The 20,165-nt window shown below is 40.2% G+C and overlaps 1 protein-coding gene and 1 long non-coding RNA gene across 4 annotated transcripts in view; one reads left to right on the top strand and one right to left on the bottom strand.

The window, feature by feature from the left end:
- Positions 1 to 9,096, bottom strand: part of IGF1 (insulin like growth factor 1) — a 72,906-nt gene extending 63,810 nt beyond the window's left edge. Inside the window, exons 1-2 of one of the 2 annotated variants that reach the window (XM_006186042.2) lie at positions 8,757 to 9,096; positions 3,994 to 4,150 (exon numbers count right to left, since the gene is read on the bottom strand). In XM_006186042.2, coding sequence (XP_006186104.1) covers positions 3,994 to 4,150; positions 8,757 to 8,819 — 220 coding nt within the window. In that variant the 5' untranslated portion in view covers positions 8,820 to 9,096. The remainder of the gene's footprint in view (positions 1 to 3,993; positions 4,151 to 8,756) is intronic. The other variant, XM_006186041.3, reaches the window with a different exon arrangement.
- The window catches only part of LOC116667696, a 54,306-nt gene that overhangs the window by 2,818 nt on the left and 31,323 nt on the right, over positions 1 to 20,165 (top strand). For both annotated transcript variants that reach the window (XR_004324685.1, XR_004324684.1), the window contains exons 2-6: positions 5,203 to 5,395; positions 6,211 to 6,284; positions 10,154 to 10,254; positions 14,110 to 14,290; positions 14,861 to 14,957. This is a non-coding gene — a long non-coding RNA (uncharacterized LOC116667696). The remainder of the gene's footprint in view (positions 1 to 5,202; positions 5,396 to 6,210; positions 6,285 to 10,153; positions 10,255 to 14,109; positions 14,291 to 14,860; positions 14,958 to 20,165) is intronic.

The raw sequence follows: 20,165 nt of genomic DNA, 5'->3' as shown, positions 1-20,165 counted from the left end.
ATAACTATGCATTGGAAGTATGTTTTACAAAAGCTATAAATCTGAAATAGCCAAAAGGGTATCCAACTTTCCTTTCTAATTGATTTACTTCTCCTTTTTCCCAGACCGCTGAGGTAAAGCATATACAGTTTATTTAAGGGACTGTTTATAGACTCTTAAAACTAAAAAGGACCCCAGAAACTCACTTTCTTTTGGTTGCTCTTAATTGAAACCATCCAAGGTAGTTGGTTGTCCATCAATTTTTTAAGTATCTCCAAGGAGAGAAATTCCACAAGCCTCTAAAGCGCATGTTAAAACGGTCAATCACCATGGCTGTCAAGAATTATATCTATGGCAGGCTTAACTTCTCCTGTTTCACTTGAAGCTCTTTTCCTCTTGCTTGGTTCCACGCAAAGTGAAGTTACAACAAGCTGCCCTCTGTGAGGGCTCTGTCAGGCTGGTAAGATAATAGCTAGTTCTTTTCCAATGTGCCACCTCCATTATGCCACCATTTTTCTTCCTGAACTATGAGGGTCCGAGACTGGTTGATGCACTCTCTTACTACGATACATAGGGAAGAATCAGTACTTAGTTCTATCTTCGCAACTTCCATTTCATAAAATGTCTGGGGAAGCTCATAAATTATAGAGGAACTATTCCACTTATGCTGGGAAGATGTTCACAAAACAGATAATCTAGAAGGTGGCTTCCCCTGTGCTGTAGTGGAACTTGGCTTGTAAAGAAATATGAGCTGATTTACAACATTGGGTCAATCTATACAAAATAAGCCTTACCAAAAATATTATTCAAAACAGTTCTGTCTCTAATAGGGTTAACAAAGTCTCTCGGTTAAATATTCTGGCCCAACAAAGAAGATAGATATGGAGGCAATTTTCTTTGAGATGTCTGAGTTTCAAACTAAGATCAGAAACCACCTCCACTATTAAAAAATACCCATACATTGAAAATGAATTTGGAGCAGCTTAAAATAAAACACACAGCCACAATAAAACTTTGAAAATAAGGGTAAAATGATAATGAGTCAATTGATAGGGGATAGAGGTGGGGAAGACTCTTTTCCTCTAAAAAGTATTTCAAAGGCTGTAAATACTTAGAGCTGACTTCTCCATACACAGTAAATCTCAGGGGACAAAAAGGAAACGCAATAAAATTTGTTGACAGCAGTTAATGCCTGTAAGAATAATTGGCTCAGACACAAAACAGACCATCAATGTAGCTTGGGGAGGACAAGAATGCAGCCTCTAAGTCATTGTTAGTATACACTGTATTCAGTTGGAAAGAAGATAAAGTTTTATCAAATAGCCGGGTAAATATGAGATGAGAATTGTCCAAAGTATCTGACAAACCTAATTCTTGATGATTCTGAAGACTAAGATCAAACAAGTAATGCCTTTCCATTCAATTGGATTCATTTCAAGTCAATCCTGTCAGTCCAACAATCAGATATGAGCTGAGGCTGTATCAGCCAGGCACTGAGCCAGATACTGGCATGCAGTGGTAAATAAATACGGATCTTGGTATCAGGGAGTCCACTGAGAGGGTAGATTCTGGTTAGGAGATTTCAAAAATGGGACAAAATATTCAGGAAAAGCATAAATGACCATAATCTGTTCTTCCATGATTATTTTTCTCTTATGACACTTGATGATACTTACATATGTTTTGTTTGTTTGTTTTTTGTTTTTTGTTTTTATCTCCCAACTAGGCTGTGAGTTCCTCAAAGGAAAAGTTAATCTCTTGGTATCTCATTCATGCCTAGTACAGTGTCTTACACATAGCAGATGCTTCATCAGTGTTTTGAATTAAAGAGTTTAAAGGGGTTAATTTATCTTGGGCAAAAGGGTGGTCCAGTTGATAGCAAGTTAACAATAATACTTTTATGCATAAGGGTTTATGTCAGACAAAGAATTCACAATAAGTCATGAAGTTCTGAAACGCAGAACTTATGATATATAGACTCTTAATAATAATAATAATAATACACAGTTTATAAAACCAACTTCTACCCAGAGTTACACTCTAAACATCAAGCATTGCCATAATTAACCTTCCCCTTTGAAGTTACTAAAATAGAATTAAAAAGCATCTGCTAAAATCTGATTATTGAAGTAACAGAATGTATTTCAAAAGTGCATTTAAATTGGTTTCTGTCATAGCTGTACAATACTCTTAACTATCTGTGTGAATATATATAAGATAATATGTTTACTTGAGACCAAATTATTTCTTTCCATTCTCAGTTTTTGTCACCTAATGCAAACATCACAGAAAGTTATAGAAAGATTCAGTTTCCATGCACTGTGCATGGAAATCCTGGAGCATGTCATGTTGGACATCACAATTCAACCTGGCACATAACAGAAGACACTGGGGGGCTTGGCAATCACCTAGTGAAGTGGATAAAAGGAAATGGCACAAATGGATTATCAAGGCAGAAAAAGTCCTCTTGGGCATAGTAAGTGAGAACCACTTATTCATTTTTTAAAATGTGGACCAGTAGCTGCAAAGTAAAGAATAGTGACAACCCATCATTGGGTGATGCTGATGTGACACATTTGCTTTCTGCAAGATATTTTGAAGGTAAAAGTCTGCTATTTGAAAAGCATTCACCCAGTGAACTCGCTCATCTGCACGGCAACAGAGAACTGGATAGAATTGCTTTATTGCCAGAAAAATAAATGAATTCACTCAATTAAAGCACAGGCTAGAAACAGAGAGTAGGAATTTATCCATTCAAAGAGTAGAAAGCACTTCTCATTCTCCGTCTCTAGTTGTTGAAAAGCTGTTTGTCGCCAAATCTCCAAGTACAGATCATCAACCTGCCTATCAGCCTCTTCCTTCCCGTTCTTCCTACCCATCCCAGCCTGCTACACACAGACCCCTCCCCTGAGTCTCTCTTTCACACACACACACACACACACACACATACACACACACACACACACACACACCCCTTGCTGGAAAGATGATGAGAGAGACTTGAAGCACGTGAGTCATCACAGTAGCTATTCAAAGCCTAGTGGGTAGCTGAGGTGAGCTGTCTACACTTGAGAGATATGAACCTCTAAGAATGATTCATCGTCCTGAGGACCTGAGCGTCAGTTCCCTGGAACTCTCTAAAATTTCAAAGAATTATACAGAATAAGCATCTGGCTTTCCATCTTTCAGTGTCCTGTAATATACAAGGAGACAGATGCCTCTGAGGTAGGTTCTTTAAGTGATCTATTCCCTCAGGCAGCATTGACTCTTGTTTGTGTTTATTATTTATTTGCAAGCATGGACTTGGCTGTCTACTTTTTATTGACTGTTGACTTTTTAATCACCTGAGACCTACTTATGGGCTAAGTGACCTTGCACTTGTCAGAAACCCTTTTCCAAATGGAGACATCACTGGAGAGCCCCAGAGAAGAGCAACGTCAAAAGAAGGCAGTAACAAAAAATCAAGGTCAATTTGCATGGAGGGCAAATTAATACAGCATTTCAGTTTCCATTTAGAGAGAGCCTGTGTATTTGCAAACGTGCCTTTCAGCAAAGTTCACCTGTCTGTTCATGGTAATTTCATATCACATGGAGACATCTGGGATGTGCCTCTAAAATTCTTTTGCCAATTCCACCTTCCTAGTTTCCTCCAAATTACCTAGCACTTAAAACAGGCCTACATGTTTGCATATGTTTATCCATGCACCCACAGATCTCGGGAAAAAACCTCAATCCCCCAGGGCCATTTTGTCCCATCTTTTCACTGGAAGGAATGGAATAGTGAGGGTTGAGCAGAATAGTTGCTGGAAAACTCAGCGGGAAGACAAACTGCTAAGGAGGAAAATTCCATCCTAAATGCAAAAGCTGCCACAGCCCCGCTGAAACACTAGGCTCACTTTGAGGTGAGGAATCTCAGAGGCTGAGGACGACTGCCAGCCACGGGCAGTCATTCCGTTCTTCACACACTGCCTGCGGTTGTAAATCCACAGAGCAGTGAGAGGGAGGACTACTTACTGAAATAAAAGCCCCTGTCTCCGCACACGAACTGAAGAGCATCCACCAACTCAGCCCCGCAGAGCGTCTCAGGTCCAGCCGTGGCAGAGCTGGTGAAGGTGAGCAAGCACAGGGCCAAGTAGAAGAGATGCGAGGAGGACGTGACGTGCATCTTTACCTGCCAAAGAAGCAGAAGGAGAGTCACACTTCCTCCTGGGTCCTTGCCAGGGGGTTGAGGGTAAGGCAGGAGTGCCTTTGCCCCCAGCTTTCCAATACTGCCAATCAGAACTGCCCGCTCAGAAGTGCAACAGGAGGTGTGAGTGACCACAGGGCGGTGTGGACTGAGCATGTCTTGGCATCAAGCAACCTGAGTTTAATCCTCCTGCTACTGTGCAACCTTGAGAAGTCCTCCCTGAACCCCCTTCTTTATGGGTTCCTCTTACAACTCAGTGAGGTAAAATATCCAGAAACATTTACTATGGAAGCAAAAGATGCTGTTATTGCAATGGGATCGCACACCATTCAGAGATCCTAGTAAACCTTTGGAACTATCAAAGGTTAAATTGTGCTCATTTCAGATTTGGGGCCAAATATGTTTTATTAATTTAAATTCTCTGAAGACTGGCCATCCACAGATGGCATGTGCATTCATTATTGACCAGAATACTAAATTAACCAGAACATCATTCCCCCCATGCTGATTAAAGAGAATTCACTGTGACTGAAAAAGAACTTGTGAAAATACTATATATCATTATAGTTTTTTTTTCTTTTCACTTTTGAGAGAGACAGAGACAGAGATAAAAACAGAGACAGAGAGAAACAGAGGCAGAGAAAGACAAAGAGACAGAGATTTCTTACCTGGGGGATACCAGCAGTTAACAATTACAAGTGGATATAAAAACCAGAAACAGGAAAAAATGTGAGGATTTAGGAATGAAATTGCTTATGCTAAGTAAACCCCACTCCTTCTGCATTCTAAACCTCCATGTGTTAAGCTCAATATCAGATCAACACATGTGTAGACAGTGCCTTCCATGAATAGGGCACTGGGCTCAAAACCTGGAAAAGCCTTTTTAAAAATTTTATTATTATTATTATTATTATTATTATTATTATTATTATTATTATTATTATTATTATTATTATTATTATTATTATTATTTTTGTCACAGGAATTTTGATTTCATCTCTTGGAGGGACTTACATGTCACTGTATCCATTTTACAGCACGGACCCCTGCTTGGCCTGACTTAGCCAATGATAGACAGCCAAATGGCAGCACTGCCAGAAGCAGGATTCCTGTGGCTCAAGTCTCCATCTTCACTCTCAGCAGTAGAAACAATGCAGAGGTGATCATTAAGTTTTTCCATATTGCTACTTGTGGCACAAGGATGTGGTTTCTTCCAGGAAGCCTCCTAAGGTGAGTAGCTTCACCCCTGTCAGATGCATTTACTTTTCAGCAGCATTGGCAGAGTCAGTGACAGGATGTTAAGTGAGGGACCCAATCAAAAGGTCATGGAGTTAAGCTGGAAGCTATCATTATGAAAAGAGGCTTTTCTGAACCTCCCAGTAGTGGCAGGTCCATTCAGCCCCATCACTTTTGGAGAAACAGACTCAGTCACTTATTTTCTGACCACCTTCCTTGCCCTCCATGAACTCTTAACTTAATGGCTTTCTACATCAGTGGCAAAATTTGCTCCATCATTTTAATTAAGATTTCCATTTTTGTGGCCAGACTCTCGGCTCAGCAATTGGGAAAAAACTCCTAACCCCCAGACTCCTGTTAACACAATGTAAATATTTAGTTAATGCTTGTAAAACAGTTGAAGATGAAAAGCATCCTCTATTTGCAAATCATCATAAATAATGAACATAAAATAGAAGAGGAGGTAAAAGCCCAATTGAACATTTCTTCCATTTTCTTGATAGGACCTCTTTGTGGAAACCCTCCACCCCCACGCAGCCAAAGCCACTGGGACTGCTAGAAACAAGTTATCATCCAATTCTCATTTTTCCTAATTATAAAATAATCAGTGGGAGTGTTCTCTTTCAATATTTCCAGTGGAAACCTCCGCAAATCCAACCCAACTGGACTTTACTGCCCTTCTCAAAAGCAAGAACTAATAATTGATCTTACAGAACATACACCACACTCTGGCAATGGGCCAGTTCTAGAATGAATGTTATCCTGCCAATCCTATTACTCCATCCCTCTCTTCTCTGCTGTGTTTATAGTGATGCTGAAGGCCAAGCACCTGCAACTGTAGATGCTTCAAGTTCTTCAGTTCTCATGAAATTCACGGAAAAAGGTATTCAATTTATAGCTTTAGTGAATTAAGAACATCACTAGGTATCAAGGTTATATTTTTAATAGTTAGTTCTTTTGTATAACAGATTTAAATCCAGCAACACATATAAATCTCTAGCATTTAAGATTTAAGGTTTATTTTTTTACAGATTTTCCCTTTCCTTTTTTTTTTTTGCTGAGTTATGTTCTCAGATAAATATCAGCACTTATAGTTCTAGGACAAGATAGAACCTCTAGTGCATTTTCCTTTCATTCAGGGAACAGTCCAGTACACCCACAGAGAACCAGAGAATTTATCACATTATGTTCCCCCCCAAAAAGAAAACAATAAGGAACTTGCTTAGGAGTTAAAAGTTTGAAAAAAAGTGTCCCCATATGTTCATCATTTCCTTGGCCTTTTTATTTTGCCAAACACAAAAGAAACGAAGAGAGAGAAAGGAAAGATTTGAGAGAGAGAAAGGAAGGAAGGACCAGACAGAGAAGAAAAAAAAGGAAAAAAAAAAAAAAAGCAGAGCATGCTTTTCTCAAAAATCATTCACAAATCCAGAATTGAAAATACCTTTCTTTTTGTCTTAAATAAATGGAATATCAATTGATTCCAGATGTCTGGGCTACAATAAAAAATGCCCAGCAAAATTTGAGGGCAATAGTCATAAGAAAATACTCACTGTAGGTGTAACCATTTTTGTTTGTTCCAGATCTTTTACAGCAGGTCAGGGTGGGTATTATGAGACTGATGTGAATAGAAAACTGAGGACTTAAAAACATGTGCTGCTTTGTGGGTGGGGTTTGTGAAAGCATCTAGTTACATTTGGACACCCGGGCAGGTATGCTATGAGCCTGGGTAAACTGCCTTTTGTCCATTCAGACAATGAGCAAATTGCACAGCTGGGATTTGAGTCAATCTTTTCCTCCCAATCAAGCCACCAATTTCCATTGTGTGCCTATTGTAGCCTCCCTGAACAGTGACCCAAGCTCCAGTCCTCTCCCTTGCCCTCTTCCCTCTGACTCAAACACTTGGAAACATCTTGAGACTGAGAGTACAATCAGCTTACAAGTTCTGCCTGGCAGACACTTTTATTCATTGAATTACACTGAAAGACCACGTAGCTCCCTCGAACCACTTCCTGCTCCAAGTACAGGAAAAAGCAACAACTTAATGGCTAGCTCTACTTCTGAAAAGTTCAGCATACACAGCATGTAAAGTTCATTTGGAGTTTTCCAAATGTGTAATTAATGCAGAGATAACACTCCACAGCCTCTTTTAGGATCATCTAAGCAGGGAGACAAAACCCTCAGCTGTCAGACCACATAGCACATATGTCTATTGACTTCATTCCTTTTAAAAGCAAGGTAGCCTGTGTGCATTCCAACATCTCAAGGGCGGCAGAATCAGGTGCCTGACAAGGATGTATCCTTAACTCTTAAGCCACTTACTTGACTAAGAAAAGTCCCAGTGGTGGAGTATTTGAAAGCAGCAAATGAGTACCGCGTACTTAGTGGTAGGGACGGTTTATGAATTGAGCCCTCAGGCAATTGCATCGGGGAGCCAGTGACAGCGGCTTAAAAGTGCTTGCAAATTGGAAAAACACAAGTCTTGAAGGATATAATTTTGCTGAGAATGGAAACTTGAACTAGGGCCAGTGATTGGAAACGAGAAGTCAGTGCATTGACAACGCCAGCCAAATTTACCTAAAGAGACTTTACAACACCGAGTATAAAATCAGAGTTTTACAGCACGAAACCCCAAGTCCAAACTTCACCCATGAGAGTCCTCCTCAAAAGAAAAAACTTGGAATAGCTGTTGCTAGAAAGTTTCCGCTTTCCATATACAGTATGCATTTGTTTAAATTATATGAATATGCAAGGTCAGTAAGAGTTCTTAAGGAGTTTTTTTTCAGAAGAGCAAATTAAACTTCACTCTAACTTTGACTCTCTGGGCATAAATGTAGAGAGTTCCGGGACCTTAGCTCCAAAGATCCTATTTAAAAGCTTTAAAATCACTTAAAATGTAACTCTTTGTATGTGGCATGCCTTGTAATAAAAGCCCTGACAAGTTACACACACACACACACACACACACTCCTACACACACACGAACATGGTCTTAAAAATAAAACATCTGCACCTGCAAAAAAAATCCAAAAGTTCATATCCATGCTCTATAGCCCTTAACCATAGACAGGATTTAAAGGAATCTTCTATAATGACACCACTGAAGCCCTGCAGAAGTGGAGGATTTAGCATAAGTACCTTGCAATAGTTTCTACTCATACAGATATCTGTGCAAAGGCATTTATCTCCCGGAGCTATTTTTTCAGATCCCACAGAATTGCATATTCAGCAATTTATAAATAACTCTCAGTGCCGAAACAATGAAAATTCTAAAGTGAAGAACATTTCTAGGCAGAAGCAAACAGTACACAATTTAAAGAAAATTCCCCAATGACTTCAAAGAGTAAGAAATATTTACCTTCAAGAAATCACAAAAGCAGCACTTAAATAATTGGGTTGGAAGACTGCTGATTTTTCCCATTGCTTCTGAAGTGCAAAGTCTGGAAATGAATTGGTTAGCAGGAATAATGAGGCAAAAAGAAATCCAGAGAGATGGGAGATGTTGAGAGCAATGTCACATTTCAATTTTGAGGACTTTATTCCATTGCGCAGGCTCTATCTGCTCTGAATTTAGCAGTGACAGTGAGATTTAGCAAACAGAAGAGGGATTTAGAGAAAATCCTCACATTTATCTACAAAACACAGACACTGTAGACAGGAAACAGCTGGGGGAACGCTTGCCTTCTCTCTCTCTCCCTCTTCTGGCAAAGTTATCGAGTAAGGACTTTTTTGGGCATGGTGACAAATAACATCATACCTTTGCATTTTAAAACTAGAGCACAGAAGCATTTTTTTTCCCTTAAAAGAATGTGTGTTAGTGACAGGGTGAGCAGACATTAAAATACTGGGGCTGCTCTCTGATTAACTCTACTGGGCAAGAAGACACATCTGCTAATACACCTTACCGGTATGAGAGGAATATACGTGGAGGATGGGTGAGCAATTTTACATTCTAGAGCAAAAGCAAAATTAAAAGAAAAAAAAAGAAATGAAGAAAAGACCATGCCAAGCACACCCTACAATTTTAACCCTCAAATGACTGGGCTGAACTAGATTGGAAGACAGCGCTGGGGTGACCCCTCGCCGCAGTTGCCAACTGAGGGGAATGATCTCATTTCCTTGAACCTGGAAGGGGGCAGGCAGCTTTGCAGTCTGCTCCCTTTAGGACACTGTCTCCTGCTTTTTGCCCACGACAGGGCAAAGATTTTGCTGAGCTGTAAAGCTAACTGAAAAAATAAAATCGAATCTTTTTTTTCCCTTCCTATACTCAGCTGCCTATCACCCCTCAGGGGAAGGGCACCTGAGGGGCAAATGATTTTCCCGTTGTTCATATTTTCTGCATAACTTGAACCCGTGTGTGTGTGCATGTGTGTGTGTGAGTGTGCCTTCTTTCTCCAATTTTTGTGTATTCTAAATAACACCAGCTGGCTAGCAATACCCTCTCAAGGGTTATGATGTCATTCAAATCTCTCAACTGGATGAGTGGCCGGCAACATAGTCCAAGCCAGCTGTTTTGCTATTTATAATGTATACTTGCCTTTGCCATTGAAAATCAAGTTCTAATCTTTTGTCAATACAGTTTGTACCAATTTCTCTTTGGTTTTGCGAAGTAGGAGATAAGAAAGCGGATTATGAAAGAAGGTTGCAAAAGCCCAGGTCAGACATACCACTTTACCTAGATGTCTATCTAGTCACAGTTTCCCAGGGATGGTGGAAATAACCTGGACCTTGCATGTTCTCTGTCATGATTCTCAGGGGACCTGGTGATACTGACGCATCAACCGAAAACACAGGTCTCCTGGAAAGCCTAGCCCGGGTCTTTGCACTGTCCTATAGCCAGAAAGTCGTTTGCAGAGGTGAGTGCCCTCGAAGGAAAACCTGATTGGTTTTGAAAGGGGGTTGAGTTTGCTCAAGTCTTTTCTGTGGTTAATAACTTGTGGCAATGTTTACCTTCCAGAAAGACAATTAGACACCTGGAGTTATGCCATTTCAATGATGCACTATGTTTAGCATCATTTAATGAGTACCTACTAAGTGCCCAATTACACATATCATGGTCAAGGCCCCACAGGGACTTTCAGCTAAGTGGCAGTGACAAAGAGGAAAACGCCACTCTCAGGTGGTTGGTATGTGCTCTTTGAAAACTGTGAAAAGTGCACACTGGCAGGGAATAACAAATTCTCTGGAAAGACAAGGAAGTGAACCCCTTTTGAGAATTCAGATTCGGGGAGGAGGGCTGTGTCATGAGAGGCTTTGGGGTAAAAGGTTGGGAAGTTTCAGGGGATGTAATTTTACCTGAAGATGTTACCAATATGCATCATCAAGAGGTGGCCTGGAAGGCATCTGCAGGTGAGTGGGCAATTCCTGTACTTCAAGAATAATCCAAGACTTCCTTTAATGAGCTCCGCTTCATACACTTAGCTTATGACTTGATTTACCAAAAATCTGTTTTTTCCTGCACCTTTTGCAGATCATGCCCTTTGTGGAAAAAAAAAAAAAGTCCAACTTCCTTTCATGGGCATTGATGATATAGATTGTACTGAACCAAAGAACTGCCCCTATCTCACAGGTGGAAAGATCTGTCATTTCCACATGCGCAGTCAGGTACCAGCTGAGTCTTGGCTCTCAGTGCCCTGCTCCACCACCCAGCACCTTCACAGGGGGAGGCCACAACTTTCCCATTGCAGTTTTCACATTTTTAATCATTCCAAGAAGTGCTAGAAGCTCACTGCACTTCTCCAAGGCCGTGCCCCAGTCTGATGTACTGTTGTGGCAAATAGTGAGCACCTGGGGATTAGGAGCTCCTGATCCCCAACCGCTTCAAGTGAAAGGCTGCTTTGGGAGACAGGACACATACCATTCCATCAGACACTGTGCTCCTGTGACAGCGACACATGGACTCACAGTCTCTTGGTTTTATAACCCCAATTACCCTTAAAGGATAATTGGGTTTTAATTTATGTCCCAGTTTTTATGTCACAATCAAAGAAAACTGAAATTTCAGTGAGTCGTAATTATCATCAGCTGTGCTGTGGAAACATTCCGATGTGAGCTCTCAGTTTCCAATAGGGAAAGCAATTTCCTGAAGTGATTATTGTATACTTCAATGTGGAGAATGGTCTATATTTCTGGGTAGGGTGAGCCAGCAACAGAGCAGGGCAATAATTCCTAGGGAAATGGCCATTTTCTTTGCTAATTCCAGGAGTCAACATGAAAGCCAAAGGGCAATAAATGTGCCACATGATGACTTTTTAATGACCAAATCCTGCACCTGTTTAGGAGAAAAAGATGAATGCACCTATTACTAGAGGGTCCAAGATGGTAGTAAATCTAATCCCCAGGAAAGGCTCAGGTCAAGAAGCCCCACTGGAAAGAAACACACAGGGTCATTCTAAAATTACTGAATGATTATGTGGTCTCCTGCCTGGAACAATCTGACAGTTAGGTATGGGAACTGTACACCACCAAAATAGCAAGGATGTGCTCATCATGAGAACATCCACTCCTGGAAATGCAGAGATTCACAGTTTCACCTTCTGCATGTGTAATGCCTGTGGGATATAAATAACTCTCCCCCAAAGCCTGCTTCTTGAGTAGCGTATTTGCATAAAGCTGTAGTCTCAGAAGACTTCTGACACCTTTTTTTTTAAAAAAAAAAAAAAGTTTTTCGTCTCCTTTAAGAGCGGGTTGACTGAGATTCACAAAAGCAGGGGCCAAAGCCCTGTCCCCCTCCCCCACTCTTTTTGCTCAAGCCAGGTTCCCAGCTTCCCCTTGTCAAATGCAGAGTTGCCCATTCAAAAGGTAATTTCATATCTGCATACAATGGGGCGTGCTTACAAGTTATTTCATTAATGTCTTTGCTGACTCTCAAGAAAAGCTCAGGATAGTTATTTAGAGGTAAGAGGACTTTGTTACCAAACAAAGGGTGAGGTTGAAGGTTTTGGGGCCACCCATCAGGTACAAACCTTGGGGTAAACTACTGGACATGTTTCTTGGATTGTGGTTTGTGGGGAAGGTTGGTCTGGGAATGTATTCTCCAATGTTTGAGATCAAGATCTTGTCGATTAAGAATGTAAAACTCAGAGGAAAAGGCTGAGCCTCAAAAATATAACATGCTGCTGAACAAGGAGACCAATGTCAGCTCCAAAAGATCTGCTCAGAAGCAGCTCTGTTATCCCACAGAAAGATCTTTAGCTCAAAAATCCTTAGAGGAGCATTTTCCCCACAGCTAGGGAAAACAGTAATAGGGAGAAGAAATCCTCCCACTAAAGAAATCAATGCTTTCTTTTCAACATCAAACTTGGATCTTATTTCTTCTAAAATGTCAAAAGGGCAAATGCTGAGAACAGTCAGAAGCAAAACTTTTGTGGTTTTGGGAGAAAAAGAATTCTTCGTAATGGCTGACGAAGAGTCACTGCGTGGGGCGAGAATGGCTTGGTGGAGTGAGAGAACCTGAGGGCTCACCACAATTGCCCCAAGATGAATAGAAAGTGAGGAAAGGAGACACCAATTCCAAATTTCAGGGGCAAGTACCCAAAGAGAACCTTCTTTTGGAATCGAGAAATGCGCGCGCCCTCTAGTGGGCTGCGGGGAAACTGCCACCGCAATCTTAACCGTTGATGTGTGGCGTTTGAGAGGCGTGGGGCGTGTGAAAAGCTCTGGATTCAAATACACTTTAACCTGCACTTATCTTTAGTTTTAGTAATCCTCTTGAAACCAAAGGTATTTAATTCACTCTAGTTTTAAAAAGGGGAAGAGTGCTACGTGGAGAAAGAAAGACAAACTTTATGAGAGCATGATGACTTCTCCATGGCTCTATTCCCAATGCTTACTCCTGGTATAGGCTGTCAACATTTTATTGATTGAATGAAACTCTGGAAAGTAAATTATGATAAATAGATAATACACTCTCTGAAAGTGAAATGACCAACGTCTTCATTTTATAAATAAGAAAAAGGAGGGGTAAGGGGTGGTGGATAGAAAAGTGACTTGTTTTAATGTAACGAATTTAGGTGCTTGCAAGTGGAGCTCAAATCCAGTCCCCCTGTCTGTTCTGCACTCTCTCTACATCAGTGTTCAAAATGTAGGCTTTAACACTGATGGTCAAAGACATCATGGTTAAAGAATCATGTAAGCGTGGAAAGTCTCAGTTTAGTACAAGTCTGTCTTCAGTGCCTCTTTAATACTTGCTAATCTCCCTTTCTGACCCCAAAAATCAACAACAACAAAACAAAAAACCAAACCAAAAATGAATCTTAAGCCCAAAGTCTTTATATGAAGTGGTTTTACCTGGAATTTAATAATACTGTTTTTGTGGTATTTATTTTTAAGAATACTTTCCATTTAGGACAAGTGAAGCTATTTTTGAAATAGATATTTTAAAGCTTAGTTTTTAAAATATATGTATCTAAGTCTTAAAAAAATCAATTTAAGAAAAGACATTTTAAAGTAAGTAAATTATGTTACATATGGCAGACAGTTATGACAAAAAACAGTATGTAATTGGTATCTGAATGTCTGATGTTTGGGCATCATTGCAGTATAACATGCTATGTGTTAGTAAAAAAAAAAAAAAAAAAAAACCAGCATAGCCACAATGAAAGAAGCAGGGAGCAACAACCCTGCATACAAAAAATTGCCACCATAAATGCATTAATTATGTTTCTTGATAACTTAGATACCCTCTAAGCTCGCCCTCTTTTTCATTCTAGTCTTTCATAGAGCTTGGAGATACTGAAAAAGGCTTGGTACATTGCACAGCATTTAAGTATTGAGGCATGAGTTCACATCCAAGCTGGAAAAAAAAAAAAAAAACAGTGAAGGCTATTTCCAGGCAGAGGGAACAGCATGGACAAAGTTACGTGGGAATGAGGAGGTGTTCCCAGTGCTGGGGTGAGTGCGAGCTAAGGCTTCAGCCATGCTCTCAGACTGCCGCACCGTGGGGGCCCCTTAGTCCTCCTTGCACCATCAGCAGCCTTCACAGAGCTGCAAGACTGAAAAACAGTCTCAATTCCCTCATGATTCTCTGGTAAACAAAGATTTGTCTGTAACTGAATCTGTGATTAATTCTGGGAATGGCACAGGGCCTCAAGGTAAATATGCAACAGCAGACCTGGGTTACATTATAACCTAGGTCAATCTGAGCAGTCCTGGATAAGAAGAACTGAGGTGGAGACTGATCACCCAATGGTCTTGCCAGAGATTACATTTTGAAAGATTTAGTTTTAGTGCTTATACCTTGGTAAGTAGATTTTAATGGAAAAGCGAAATGACTATACTTGATAAAGATTTTCCACAATAAGGGTTGAGGCAAAAAGATCTTGTTTCTGGTGAGCCCTAAACTTCCTGGAAAAACTGGTTTATCAGAGCATCCCACTCTTCATGTAGGTCAATTAAGGGGGGCTTTATTGTGTTCTTTGAGAGCAGAACATACAGCTTTCAGCCTTGATTCTTTACTTGAAGGTGGCTACTGAGAAACATTTCAGACTGCTTCCTGTGAGGGTTCCCTGCATTAAACAGATGTTTGAGGAATCAACTGAGGAGAAGACAAAGAATCTAGGTAAGACCTTGGTAATGATCCATCTGAGAAGCATATATCCTTGGAGACAGTACCTCATCCTCTGCCCAGCACAGCCCCTTGAGCGTGGAGTGCAGGTGTGCCCTTGGTACCTTGCAGACATTCAGGTACACCTAACACACACTTTGCTCCTTTTCACAACAACTTGGTCAAGACCTCAGCTTCTTCAGATCTCAGAATAGATCTTTAAACCCAGTTGTATCAGTCAGGGTTCTCCAGAGAAATGGAACAAACAGGATCTGTCTGTCTATCTATCTCCTCGCTCTCTCTTTCTTTCTCAATCAATATATTTTAAGGAATTGGCTCATATGATTGTGGAGGTTTAGCAAGTCCAAAATCTGCAAGGTAGGCCAGCAGGCTGGAGACTCAGGGAAGAACTGCAGTTTGGGTCCAAAGGCAGCCTGCTAGTAGAATTCTTTCTTCTTCCAGGAAGATCAGTCTTTTTCTATTAAGTCCCTCAACTAATTGGATGAGGCCCACCCTCTTTATGGAGGGTAATCTGCTTACTCAAAGTCTACAGATTTAAATGTTAATCTCATCTGAAAAATACCTTCACAGAAACATCTAGAATGTTTGACTGCATATGTGGGTACTGTGGCCTAGCCAACTTGACACATATAACTAACCATCACACCAGTGGTTCTTAAAAGGTGCACTTGCTGGTCCTCCCTCATGACAAGTGAACAATAATGATAGTCTTTTCCCAGTTGTAGAAAAGAAAACTCAAGTTAATGGGTTACATTTCCCAATTCTAAGTTTTCCTCTCATACGTTCAGCTTTTGCTCCTGCACTTACTGTTCCTTGATTGCTGCCAAAAGGAAGTCACAGGACCCTTGCCTTGGTCATGTCACTAATACTTTATGAAGATTTTGCTCATTGATGACAAGAAAATGAACAGTGTTTTGTTTTTCCTACCACTGAGGGGAACAACTGTGCATATGACCCATGCACACATACACACGAACACATACACGCACACTCACACAAGCACATGATCACACATGTAAATATCTATGCTTAATTTCCCTACATAATAGCAAGTGTGTTCATTCCCTTACTTTAAAAAATTGCAGTTTTGATCAATGGAAAGAAGTTTCAGGCCTAAGGTGATGTTTGGGGAAGGGTGATGCTCTACCCTTTGGCAAAATGGAGAGTGAGGTTTTTCTACATGCTTCTGTCCCCAAAGATTGATTCTATGCCTGGCCTAATATGGTGCCATGACCTTTTGGGTGGCAGGATGACAAATGATTTTAACTTTTGTTTTTAATTGAAGTCTAGTTAGATTTACAATTTTAACTTTCTTCTTAATACTTCAATGCATTTTCTAGTTATTATCATTATTATTTACATTTAACAGGTATTACTTCCACAGTTAACAGTTGTTAAAAACATTGAATAATGCTATCTGTCCTTAGTATTGACTGAAAATATAGTATATACGTATATGTTTGTGTGGATGTGTATTTAGTGACTTAGTTTACTGCTTTATTCTTCAAAGCTTGAGCCTCTATGCTCATTGCCTTGGTCTTGGCTTGCATATGTGACATCTACATGCATGCACTCGTCAAATCTCACCCTCATTCTTCCTCCTTTCTTTATCTTGTCTTTGAAATTCAGCCTCTTCCTCTCAGTTTGCTCAGTGTTATTCTAGACTGGATTAATTAATTCCTGGATTATTGGATGGGCATCTAACCAGTCTTCCCTCATGGCAATCTGGCCAGTTCTGGTTGCTGGAACCATCTTCCTCAAATGCCATGTTCATGTGTTTTATACTTCCTCAGAGGCCCTTGGTCATACCTAAGTCCTCTCCTACCATTCAAAACACCCCCTTCCTCAGCAGTCTGCTCTCTTGCTAATGTCCATTATGGCTTCTTTATAGCCCATTATTGTTCACCTGCATATCCCTCACCCCAGCATAGTGCTTGGTTTTCAGTAGGTTGTTACTAAATATTTGTCAAGTAATAATGATAATAAACCATTAGCATTATTGAGTATACATTATATTTGATTCTTTATTTCATATTATTTTAATTATCTCACTTAATTCTCACATACCTCAAGGAAATAGATATTTTACTTTCATTTTTTGTTTCTAAGTGCCTGGTGCTGTTTTTGGAATATACAAGATTCTCAAAAATATTTATTGGATGAATGAAGAGAAAATTGAGTCAGGAGAAGTTAAGTGATCTGCCTAATGTCCTATGGCGAGTAAATTACAGAGCCAGGATTCAAATTCATATTGTTCTAATACACACCACTACATGGTTTACACATCTAGATGGGTGATCTCTTTCAATATTTTGTTGTATAACTCCTACATTCCCCACAGTACAATACTGTACTTTCACTGGTACTCAATAAAGGGATAATTAATTCTAAACATGAGTTTAGAATAATTGTAATAGCCATTTCCAAAATATCCAATGAAAGTTCAGAGATGAGCACTTAGGATGCAGTCTGGTTACAGCCATGTTTAGAGCATTTTTAGGGGAAGCTAACAATGAGAGATTATGTTTATTAGTCCTCATTCCCACCACTTCTAGCCTTAGCTACTGCCTCAGAATAAGAGAGGAAATCAAATCACTACAGATTTTTCACTATAATATGTTTCTTCTAATAAAACAAAACAGGCAACAAAAGCTGCAGGAGTAATTACTCTCCAGAAATAAGAGGTACAAGAATCCAAACCAGAAGCTCAGGCAAAGCCTGCCTCATACTGGAAGACACTTACACTTCTACTCTTCCAATTACAGTAAGAACAGAGGATAGATTTTCTGGGTTATATTCTTACTGGAGTGTTTGATGTGCTCAACTGTAGTAAAGCAACTCACGCTGCCAAGCATCTATCAACTGAGTAATCCCACTCTGATTTAGATAAACTTTGTTCTGATGAGACATAAGGGCCATAGCATTTCCCATTTAATGACAATTTATGCTTTACTTCTTAGATTCCTAGACACCAAGGCAAACTAAGTCTTAGGTGTCTGTACTTCCCAAGGTTATGGAAGCATCTACAGGTTGCTGTGAAAGAGATAACATAGCAAATCCCTCTCAACCTGCCTTAGAATTGGTGTGGTGCAGCTTGGGCGTTCTCAGAAAGCTATTGTTTTCCTGTCTGGCAATTCCCAAGTGGAGTTTTTGACGGATTAGGGACAGTTCCTAAAGTCTTACTGACTTTCCTGCAGTTTAAGGTAGGATGGATGGTTTGACCAGATTGTATGCTCACTGCCTAATATTTTGGCCTTTGGCTCCCAGTTATTCTTTGCATTTTTTTTCCTGCCCCCACCTTCTTTCCCAGGCTAACACTAGCTGAACTTGTTCCTTTTAATCAACTGCTCTCTGGCTTTACATCCCTGTTTCTTCACAAGGAAAATGGTGACTTCAGATTTGGATCTTGCTGGGGTTAGAGCACTGCCAATCCAACTGGCAGGCTCCTTCCCAGCTTGGGTTCCCATCAAGGTAGCAATCCCACATCCTGGACTGGCTAGCTTCTCTGCAAGGTGCCAAGGTTGTTAAATTCACTCCACTGCTTTGGAGAGCAAGAGACATCCAGAGGCAATTGTAGCATTTGCAAAGTTTGGAGAGAGGCTGAGGCTGCTAAGTGAGGACATCTGTTTTTCCCAAGGGGCCATCTAGGTCAAGTCTTCCAATATCTGGACTTTTTCTGACCCACTAACTTTTGTGGATTTTGCAGATAAAGCAAATGTTTTCGAACCACAGACAATTTGCCAGGTGTTACCCCTATGAACAGACTCAGTGGGGCAAAGGACTCTTGTGATCCAAACCCAAGCAACTCTCAGGACCCAAACACAAAACAGACAAAACATAAACCTCAGAACTCCTCAGGGAATGAAAGGAATCCTTTCAGTGGGAGAGAAGAACCAAGAACAGACACTAAGCACAGTCAAGAATAACTAGACAATAGCAGTCATCAGCATTTAGCACCAGTGGTGATAAATCTGCATTTTTATAGTTTATAAATAACAATTCTGCAGGATCTTCAACTGAGCCCCTTTGACAAATTTCAGTGGCAACTATGTCCTAAGCATGCCAACTCCAGGGCTGTGTTGTCCTACAAAAGAGGGATTTTCTTTGTGAAGGGAAACCATTTCTGTAACACATGACTGAAAGATGCAACTCATCCTTGGGGCAGTCCAACTACCCACACTAAAGTGGGGTCACCCCAAACTAGAGAAAACTTCATTCTCTTGGAGCTACTAAACTATGCTTCCTGGAGAATAAGTTACATAGCTCAGTGTCAAGCAATTTGGTTAAGTCCAGAAAATGGGCAGGAAATTCCAGGGCTGGGCTAACATGGGTGCCCTGAGCTGCAGCATCACTTTGAGTTGGGACTATTATTTACTTTCTTAAATAAATATCATGTGGAAAAATCATGCCTTATACAAACCAGCTGAAGTGTGTGATGTAACTGTGTTAACACTTTTTTATGGTCCTGGAAGAACACGACAGGATTGGGTCTATCAGTAATCATGTAAAGAAGCTGAGTATACATTCCAGATGTTCATTATGTCCCAATCATTTGCTGGGAGCACAGTGGAGGCTTTCTCCTTGCCCAGGAAGTCTGATTTTAGTAATTGAGACAGAGACACACTTGAAATCTGATACAATTGGAATTATAGTACTAAATCCCGTAGTCCCAGTTAAGTAAGTGTATGTGTGCAAAACAAAACAAACATGTAAAAAAGAGTAAGAAGAAAAAGAAAAGAAAGAGCAAGCCAAGGCATTCTATAGGCCCTTCCCATCTGAGATCTTTCTTTCCTCATTTAGCTTCATAGCGCCATGCTCCTTTCTACTGTCAAACTAAGCCTTCTCTGGAAAGGCCTAGGGATACAGAGAGTAAATGCAGATGTAGATCAGCTCGAATGTATCATCGAGTAACTGACCTTTGTAAAATCAGACCCTTCAATGTCCTGCACGATCAGAAAAAGATGTTTTTATTTCTTGAGTTGCTCAAATTTCAAAATCTCCTCCAAAAGGAATTATTTCTAAGCAACCTCTACTAAGTCCTCTTAAGAAGTGATTAGACTTTTAGACTGTAGATGTCTGCTTTCCAGGGTTCTTTATCCTGGAGAGTAATGTATTGAATCACACCAACTTTCTGGTTGAAGTTATCATGGAATCAGTATGATTCCCAAGCCCTTTGCAGTTCAGCTTGAACTGATCTTTGCA

This window comes from Camelus ferus, chromosome 12 (assembly GCF_009834535.1).
Source record: "Camelus ferus isolate YT-003-E chromosome 12, BCGSAC_Cfer_1.0, whole genome shotgun sequence".
Lineage (NCBI taxonomy): Eukaryota > Metazoa > Chordata > Mammalia > Artiodactyla > Camelidae > Camelus > Camelus ferus.
The sequence above is the reverse complement of the archived record's forward strand: the minus strand, read 5'-3'. Positions and strand labels throughout refer to the sequence as shown.